Source organism: Cherax quadricarinatus, chromosome 19 (assembly GCF_038502225.1).
Source record: "Cherax quadricarinatus isolate ZL_2023a chromosome 19, ASM3850222v1, whole genome shotgun sequence".
NCBI classification, from domain to species: domain Eukaryota; kingdom Metazoa; phylum Arthropoda; class Malacostraca; order Decapoda; family Parastacidae; genus Cherax; species Cherax quadricarinatus.
The window spans coordinates 4,145,301-4,155,631 of record NC_091310.1 but is presented as its reverse complement, the minus strand read 5'-3'; the positions used below and the strand labels follow the sequence as shown (position 1 = coordinate 4,155,631).

The following is a 10,331-nucleotide window of genomic DNA, read 5'->3' as shown; positions in this document are numbered from 1 at the left end:
TCATCCTTTTACAAACTTACCTCGTGCAAACTACCTCTTACAAACTTACCTCGTGCAAACTACCTCTTACAAACTTACCTCGTGCAAACTACCTCTTACAAACTTACCTCGTGCAAACTACCTCTTACAAACTTACCTCGTGCAAACTACCTCTTACAAACTTACCTCGTGCAAACTAACTTAACCCTTTGCAAACTAACTTACCTCTTTCAAACTAACTTACCTCTTGGAAACTACCTTTATAAACTTACCTCTACAAAACTAACTTACCTTTTTCCAAACTAACTTACGTCTTACAAACTAACTTACGTCTTACAAACTAACTTACGTCTTACAAACTAACTTACGTCTTACAAGCTAACTTACGTCTTACAAACTAACTTACGTCTTACAAGCTAACTTACGTCTTACAAACTAACTTACGTCTTACAAACTAACTTACGTCTTACAAACTAACTTACGTCTTACAAACTAACTTACGTCTTACAAACTAACTTACGTCTTACAAACTAACTTACGTCTTACAAACTAACTTACGTCTTACAAACTAACTTACGTCTTACAAACTAACTTACGTCTTACAAACTAACTTACCTCTTACAAACTTAACCCTCCAGAGATATTTTCTATATAGGTTAAAATAACTTCATTATCTTTGTTTTTTTAGCAGTTTATATGGTAAAAATTCAGTTTGTCATATTTGGTTTATCTTTCCCTCACCTCTGATCTAGTCTACTAAACTCGCAACATTACGAATACATAAGCATATTCAAATAAATTTTTTCTATGCTAGTGTTGTGTAAGTGTAAAATAGTCATTGTGATATTTACACTGATTACTTTTTACTTTTATGATAATAATCAGTCGATGAATGATCCTCTGAATCGAAATATATTTAAACTGATTTGTGTTAAATTTTCCTTAGAAACTCTATCAGATATTTGTATTATATGCAGATTATAGATTAAGAGATAAATCTCTCATCATCTCTCCTCAGGATTTCACCTTCAAATCTGTATAATTTACTTGATTTTCAAATTAAATTGCTGACCTATTTAACAAATTAATTTTAATCTCCCTTACAAAAAATCTTAAAAATTACTTATTCGCAAGCTTTATTGCACTTTTTTTTCTTTAAAATTATTTATTTTGGCCTTCTGCTTGTTTCAATTATCTTTGCATTTCTCTTTCCCTCCGTGGCATCAGTGCCATCAGCACCGCCAGAGAGTGTCAAGTGTGACCCTCTCTCGTCCCAGGCACTGAGAGTGCGCTGGCAACCACTCCCACTGAACCTTTCCAACGGACCTGTTCAGGGCTACAAAGTCTTCTATAAAAGGACGACAAACATTGAAGGTGAGGCTCATTGTTAGTCTTGTTAAATAACTTTTATATGTAGGAAAATAAAAGCTAATCAAATGCTTGTGAAAACAGATGCAGCCATTTAAGAAAAAAAAATTGAAAAACCATGAGAGAAACCCGCTCTGAAGCAGAGATAGAGAGACAGTTGTTTTCACTGTATCACATAATTGTATTGGTAGAAGAGACACTCAGGATACGATATATTTGTCTCTGTTAAATAGTGCTTTTGTCTCATATTATCTCGTCACATTGAAATTATCAGCAACGACTGACCTAACTAAATGTAATTAACATTTAATTTATATTTAAGAAAAAGCATATGTGAATTACGTTGAATGCCAGCGCACGATACACACTACACACACACACACTACACACACACACACACACACACACAAACACACACTGTATATATATATATATATATATATATATATATATATATGTATGTATATATATATATATGTATATATATATATATATATATATGTATATATATATATTTATATATATATGTATATATATATATTTATATATATATATTTATATATATATGTATATATATATATTTATCTAGGTAGTAGGTTGGTAGACAGCAACCACCCAGGGAAGTACTACCGTCCTGCCAGATGACTGTGAAACAAAAACCTGTAACTGTTTTGCATGATGGTAGGATTGCTGGTTTCTTTTTCTGTCTCATAAACACGCTAAGATAACAGGGATATCTTGCTACTCCTACTTACACTTTGGTCACACTTCACAGACACGCACATGCATATATATATATATACATACATCTAGGTTTTTCTCCTTTTTCTAAATAGCTCTTGTTCTTTTTTATTTCTTCTATTGTCCATGGGGAAGTGGAAAAGAATCTTTCCTCCGTAAGCCATGCGTGTCGTATGAGGCGACTAAAATGCCGGGAGCAATGGGCTAGTAACCCCTTCTCCTGTATACAATTACTAAAAAAGAGAAGAAGAAAAACTTTATAAAACTGGGTTGCTTAAATGTGCGTGGATGTAGTGCGGATGACAAGAAACAGATGATTGCTGATGTTATGAATGAAAAGAAGTTGGATGTCCTGGCCCTAAGCGAAACAAAGCTGAAGGGGGTAGGAGAGTTTCAGTGGGGGGAAATAAATGGGATTAAATCTGGAGTATCTGAGAGAGTTAGAGCAAAGGAAGGGGTAGCAGTAATGTTAAATGATCAGTTATGGAAGGAGAAAAGAGAATATGAATGTGTAAATTCAAGAATTATGTGGATTAAAGTAAAGGTTGGATGCGAGAAGTGGGTCATAATAAGCGTGTATGCACCTGGAGAAGAGAGGAATGCAGAGGAGAGAGAGAGATTTTGGGAGATGTTAAGTGAATGTATAGGAGCCTTTGAACCAAGTGAGAGAGTAATTGTGGTAGGGGACTTGAATGCTAAAGTAGGAGAAACTTTCAGAGAGGGTGTGGTAGGTAAGTTTGGGGTGCCAGGTGTAAATGATAATGGGAGCCCTTTGATTGAACTTTGTATAGAAAGGGGTTTAGTTATAGGTAATACATATTTTAAGAAAAAGAGGATAAATAAGTATACACGATATGATGTAGGGCGAAATGACAGTAGTTTGTTGGATTATGTATTGGTAGATAAAAGACTGTTGAGTAGACTTCAGGATGTACATGTTTATAGAGGGGCCACAGATATATCAGATCACTTTCTAGTTGTAGCTACACTGAGAGTAAAAGGTAGATGGGATACAAGGAGAATAGAAGCATCAGGGAAGAGAGAGGTGAAGGTTTATAAACTAAAAGAGGAGGCAGTTAGGGTAAGATATAAACAGCTATTGGAGGATAGATGGGCTAATGAGAGCATAGGCAATGGGGTCGAAGAGGTATGGGGTAGGTTTAAAAATGTAGTGTTAGAGTGTTCAGCAGAAGTTTGTGGTTACAGGAAAGTGGGTGCAGGAGGGAAGAGGAGCGATTGGTGGAATGATGATGTAAAGAGAGTAGTAAGGGAGAAAAAGTTAGCATATGAGAAGTTTTTACAAAGTAGAAGTGATGCAAGGAGGGAAGAGTATATGGAGAAAAAGAGAGAAGTTAAGAGAGTGGTGAAGCAATGTAAAAAGAGAGCAAATGAGAGAGTGGGTGAGATGTTATCAACAAATTTTGTTGAAAATAAGAAAAAGTTTTGGAGTGAGATTAACAAGTTAAGAAAGCCTAGAGAACAAATGGATTTGTCAGTTAAAAATAGGAGAGGAGAGTTATTAAATGGAGATTTAGAGGTATTAGGAAGATGGAAGGAATATTTTGAGGAATTGTTAAATGTTGATGAAGATAGGGAAGCTGTGATTTCGTGTATAGGGCAAGGAGGAATAACATCTTGTAGGAGTGAGGAAGAGCCAGTTGTGAGTGTGGGGGAAGTTCGTGAGGCAGTAGGTAAAATGAAAGGGGGTAAGGCAGCCGGGATTGATGGGATAAAGATAGAAATGTTAAAAGCAGGTGGGGATATAGTTTTGGAGTGGTTGGTGCAATTATTTAATAAATGTATGGAAGAGGGTAAGGTACCTAGGGATTGGCAGAGAGCATGCATAGTTCCTTTGTATAAAGGCAAAGGGGATAAAAGAGAGTGCAAAAATTATAGGGGGATAAGTCTGTTGAGTGTACCTGGTAAAGTGTATGGTAGAGTTATAATTGAAAGAATTAAGAGTAAGACGGAGAATAGGATAGCAGATGAACAAGGAGGCTTTAGGAAAGGTAGGGGGTGTGTGGACCAGGTGTTTACAGTGAAACATATAAGTGAACAGTATTTAGATAAGGCTAAAGAGGTCTTTGTGGCATTTATGGATTTGGAAAAGGCGTATGACAGGGTGGATAGGGGGGCAATGTGGCAGATGTTGCAAGTGTATGGTGTAGGAGGTAGGTTACTGAAAGCAGTGAAGAGTTTTTACGAGGATAGTGAGGCTCAAGTTAGAGTATGTAGGGAAGAGGGAAATTTTTTCCCAGTAAAAGTAGGCCTTAGACAAGGATGTGTGATGTCACCGTGGTTGTTTAATATATTTATAGATGGGGTTGTAAGAGAAGTAAATGCGAGGGTCTTGGCAAGAGGCGTAGAGTTAAAAGATAAAGAATCACACACAAAGTGGGAATTGTCACAGCTGCTCTTTGCTGATGACACTGTGCTCTTGGGAGATTCTGAAGAGAAGTTGCAGAGATTGGTGGATGAATTTGGTAGGGTGTGCAAAAGAAGAAAATTAAAGGTGAATACAGGAAAGAGTAAGGTTATGAGGGTAACAAAAAGATTAGGTGATGAAAGATTGAATATCAGATTGGAGGGAGAGAGTATGGAGGAGGTGAACGTATTCAGATATTTGGGAGTGGACGTGTCAGCGGATGGGTCTATGAAAGATGAGGTGAATCATAGAATTGATGAGGGAAAAAGAGTGAGTGGTGCACTTAGGAGTCTGTGGAGACAAAGAACTTTGTCCTTGGAGGCAAAGAGGGGAATGTATGAGAGTATAGTTTTACCAACGCTCTTATATGGGTGTGAAGCGTGGGTGATGAATGTTGCAGCGAGGAGAAGGCTGGAGGCAGTGGAGATGTCATGTCTGAGGGCAATGTGTGGTGTGAATATAATGCAGAGAATTCGTAGTTTGGAAGTTAGGAGGAGGTGCGGGATTACCAAAACTGTTGTCCAGAGGGCTGAGGAAGGGTTGTTGAGGTGGTTCGGACATGTAGAGAGAATGGAGCGAAACAGAATGACTTCAAGAGTGTATCAGTCTGTAGTGGAAGGAAGGCGGGGTAGGGGTCGGCCTAGGAAGGGTTGGAGGGAGGGGGTAAAGGAGGTTTTGTGTGCGAGGGGCTTGGACTTCCAGCAGGCATGCGTGAGCGTGTTTGATAGGAGTGAATGGAGACAAATGGTTTTTAATACTTGACGTGCTGTTGGAGTGTGAGCAAAGTAACATTTATGAAGGGATTCAGGGAAACCGGCAGGCCGGACTTGAGTCCTGGAGATGGGAAGTACAGTGCCTGCACTCTGAAGGAGGGGTGTTAATGTTGCAGTTTAAAAACTGTAGTGTAAAGCACCCTTCTGGCAAGACAGTGATGGAGTGAATGATGGTGAAAGTTTTTCTTTTTCGGGCCACCCTGCCTTGGTGGGAATCGGCCGGTGTGATAATAAAATAATAATATATATATATATATATATATATATATATATATATATATATATATATATATATATATATATATATATATATAAGCAAGCAGCCAGGGAAATGGCACGGCTGGCAATACTAGGAGAGGCAAGTGTCGGTCATGCTTACAGCTTCGTTGTCTCAACTCTAATGGTTTCCTCCGCAAACACGGTAGTTGCCCTGGTTCAGGATGTCCTCCTGTGAAAAGTGATGATCCAGAGCCATCTCAGGCACCTGAACCCACTCCAACAGATTTCATCTCATCAGACAATCTCTTGGAAGCAATTAAAGCAACAGGTACGAGGACACTCACACATATTCCCAAAGCAGCCCGTCCACACGCAGCTGGGAAACTGACAGACCTCCTGAAAAAAGTAAACGATGGTTCCACTATCTTAAATGCTCCACCAACCATCAAGGTATGGCACAACTTGCTACTTTTTGGCAATGTCTGCTTAGCTGTTCCGGAAAGAAGGGGAAAGAGGCTAGCCTCAATGATAATTAAATCCTTAAGAGATTTTCCTAGAGTTGATAACCTCGTTCGCCTTCCCCGTCAACACAAAAAAGGGAGAGGCAGAACACCCACTCACTCTACTGACAGTGAAAAAGTCAGAGTGCAGCTGAGCAAGAAAATTGAAGAGGGCAACACAGTGGGGGCAATCAGAATTATTACCAGTGAAGATACAGTTGCTCCCAGGGATGCTGACATGGCTGAAGCACTTAGAGGAAAGCACCCTGCCAGGGAAACCAGTGGCACCAACTTTTCCAACACCTCTGTCCCCACTATGGAACCATTGATTGTGGAAGACTCAGACATTTACAAAGCAATAATGTCGTTCCCATCTGGCTCTGCTGAGGGTTACACTGGAATAAGGCCACAGCATTTAAAGGAAATGGTTAATCCAGTTATTGGGGAAATTGCAGAGACACTGCTTTCAGAGATCACAAGGTTCGTCAACAATTCCTTGGCTGGTCTGATTCCTGATGGAATTAGACCTTTCTTTTTTGGTGCAACACTTTGTGCACTTAAAAAGAAGGATGGAGGAATTCGGCCAATTGCAGTAGGCAACACGTTACGCCGCCTCGTATCCAAAGCTGCTGCCCGAAGTATTCGTGCACAGGCAGCCATGATGCTTCAACCAAACCAGCTTGGCTTTGGGGTCTCTCAAGGAAGTGAAGCAGCGATTCATGCAACAAGGGCGTATATCAACAACCTGCCTGAGGACAATGCAGTGGTAAAATTAGATTTCAAGAATGCGTTCAATCTCCTGAAAAGAGACGTGGTATTAGCAGCAGTACAAGAACATTTCCCTGGTCTCTTCCCTTTTGTTTCAGCTGGGTATAGCAAGGAATCAATGCTTCTCTTTGGAGAGTATGAAATCACATCATCGGAGGGTGTCCAACAAGGAGATCCTCTTGCACCATTTCTCTTCTTTATAGCAGTTAGGAAAATCACAGTCAGACTGACCAGCGAGCTAAACATCTGGTTCCTAGATGATGGCACACTAGCAGGTACAAAGGAGTCCCTCCTACATGACCTTACACAGGTAATGACACGGGGACAGGAAATGGGTCTCATCCTGAATCCATCCAAATGTGAAATCATCTCAGTCAGCCAACAAGTGATAAATGCAGTGAGATCAAAACTACCCGGAGCAGCAGTCATTGCCCCCACAAATAGTGTCTTGCTAGGAGCACCTCTGGGAAGCCATTGACACAATTCTCAGGAAGAAATTGGAAGAGTTAAGGAGAATGGAACAACGAATAGGCAATCTGGACACCCACGATGCCTTGTACCTTCTCACAAAGTGCTTGAGTCTGCCCAGGTTGACATATTTCCTAAGATGTGCACCTTCATATGATAACCCTATACTGCACGAATATGACAGTATTCTGAGGCATATTTTTACGAAAGTACTTAACCTTACTCTAGAAGACAGGCAGTGGAACCAAGCTACACTTCCAGTCAGACTAGGAGGCAATGGTGTCCGCAAGTCATCACAGATTGCATTACCTGCTGTGAAGGCTTACTCAGCCCTGTAACAACTTCAGACAGTATTATCCAGGCTGGCTCCTCCTCAGGAAAATTAATGAATAGAAAAAGAAATAATAACAGACAAACATAAACACTTTATTATATAGAAAATATAAAACACTTAAATATGAAATATTAATCCTACATTAAAGAAAATGAAAAATGAAAAATATAAATGATAATTGAATTCAACGCTAATTTAAAACTTGAGTGTCTGGTGTTGGTGACACTGTGTTGTTGAAATCGTAGCCGTTGCTGATGATGGAGGGGGAGGTCGCAGGTGTTGGTTACAACCCACCAGTTCGTTCTTCACAGTATAGCCTTGAGTATTATATCCCGATGACAGGAAAGCAGGTTCTTTACCACTCCAATGATGAGAGGTTACGTCCTGCAATTTCATACAGGTGCACAGGTAATTAAATCCAAAAAGGGGAAGTCTCAGGACGTTAGTCCATCTCTATCAGTTCTGCTCGTTGATTGGCAGGTGACCCTCTCTGTCATCCAAGAGTAGTGCTGGGAACTGTGAGTCTAGTGATTACTGTTTGGACCGGAGCCCCACACGTCACCTTTCGGGGGGGGGGGAGAAGGAGGGGAATGGATAGCGGGAGCTACACTGACCCTACCTTAACAAGCAGCCGGCAGTCAAACTATCACTTTCGGGGTGGGGGAAAAAAGGCGGGAATAGCTGGAGCTTGACTTACCCTACCTTAACAAGTAGCCAGCAATGAAACTATCACTTTCGGGGAGGGGAAAAAAGGCGGGAATAGCGGGAGCTTGACTTACCCTACCTTAACAAGTAGCCGGCAATGAAACTATTGTTACTATATACTCCCTCTCTACTCCTATCTATTGAACTTTTCCCTCACACTCCCCAATACCAAGACTTATAGTCAAGGAGTATAAGAAGAATAAGCGAGGAAAAAGTTCTAACATATGGAAGTCGCGTAAGGCAAGAAATCTTCTACTGACTGTCACGACTTAACCAGTCAGAGAAATAATTGGATGAACCATTGATATATACAATATGGAACTTAAAAGCCTGGAGTGCCAATGTCCACCTCAAGAGGCGACTGTTGGTTCCCTTAAAAGTTTCTAGGTATATCAAAGGTTTGTGGTCCGTTTCTAAAATGAATTCTTTTCCCAGCAAATAAAATTTAAGTTTGGAGATTCCCCCATAAGGGCCAAACATTCCTTTTCTATGGTGAAGTATCTCGTTTCTGCAGGAAGGAGTTTCCGGCTTAGGAAGCATACAGGGAAGGGAGTACCATCATGGTATTGTAGTAGCACCGCACCTAAGCCAGTATTGGAGGCATCAGTTCTTAAACAAAATGTTTTATTAATATCTGGAATCTTAAGTATAGGGTCTTTCAAAAAGATACTTTTAATCTCATTAAACTTTTCCCGAGCTACGTCGGAAAGTTCAAGAGGTTCCTTCACAGACTTTTTAAGGAAGTTGGATAAGATGCCTGTAAGATCAGTAAGGTTCGGGATAAACCGTGCATAAAAATTTACAGAACCAAGAAAGCTACGCAAGAGCTTCTTGGTTTTGGGGAATTTAAATTCTAATAAAGCTTTGATCTTACTGGGGAGAGGCTGCAGAGAGTTATTAGAAAGTATCAGTCCAAGATATCTAATCTTGTTATACCCAAGGAAGCATTTCTTCGGCTTGGCAGTGAGGCCATGTGAGCGTAACCTATGCAAAACTGATGTTAATGTTTGGATATGTTCGCCCCACGTGGATGTCATTACGTAAATGTTATCAAAATAAACTGAAACGTTTGGCATATTACCCAAGACCTTTCTCATCAGTCTCACGTAGGTAGCACAGGCAGTTACCAAACCGAAGGGCATAGTTCTATATTGCATCAGTCCTTGGTGTGTAGGAAAAGCGGTGTACTGCTTAGAAGAAGGATCTAACATTACTTGATGATATGCCTGCACAATATCAATCTCTGAAAAGAAGGAAGCGTCATAAAATTTGTGTATATCGCTATCTATTAAGTGCATAGGCTCAGCATCCCACCGAGTTATAGCATTAAGGCCTCTGAAGTCAACAGCAAGTCTATATGAATTATCCTCCTTTTTAACCATGACTACTGGTGAACAATATGAAGATACTGAAGGTTCAATGATCTTTAGTTTTAATAATTTGTCTACCTCTCGGTCAAATGCATCCCTAAGGTGAACTGGAACTGGGTATAATTTTCGTTTGATAGGATGATAGGATTGTCCGTCACTAAGTCAATCTTATGGACTACCGTAGAGGTAACACCTGGAATATCAGTAAAGACGTCTGAAAAGTTACTCACACATTGAAGTAGTTCATGTCTCTTATGGTCATCCAAAGATGTTGGTTGCGTCCGAGTGGTCAAAAGTCACCAAGTCATGTAGTTCTTCATCATAGTCTAAGTTAGAGGTGTCAATTACGCACACCTTACATTCTTCCGTTGTCGTATCAAGATAAGATAAGATAAGATTTCGTTCGGATTTTTAACCCCGGAGGGTTAGCCACCCAGGATAACCCAAGAAAGTCAGTGCGTCATCGAGGACTGTCTAACTTATTTCCATTGGGGTCCTTAATCTTGTCCCCCAGGATGCGACCCACACCAGTCGACTAACACCCAGGTACCTATTTGCTGCTAGGTGAACAGGACAACAGGTGTAAGGAAACGTGTCGCATGTTTCCACCCGCCGGGAATCGAACCCGGGCCCTCCGTGTGTGAAGCGGGAGCTTTAGCCACCAGGCCACCGGGCCACGAA

At 40.4% G+C, this 10,331-nt stretch overlaps 1 protein-coding gene across 1 annotated transcript in view; it reads left to right on the top strand.

Moving 5' to 3' along the window:
• The window catches only part of LOC128688200 (cell adhesion molecule Dscam1), an 876,413-nt gene that overhangs the window by 639,267 nt on the left and 226,815 nt on the right, over positions 1-10,331 (top strand). The window contains exon 19 of the mRNA XM_070086854.1: positions 1,207-1,353. Within this exon, the coding sequence (XP_069942955.1) occupies positions 1,207-1,353 (147 nt within the window). The remainder of the gene's footprint in view (positions 1-1,206; positions 1,354-10,331) is intronic.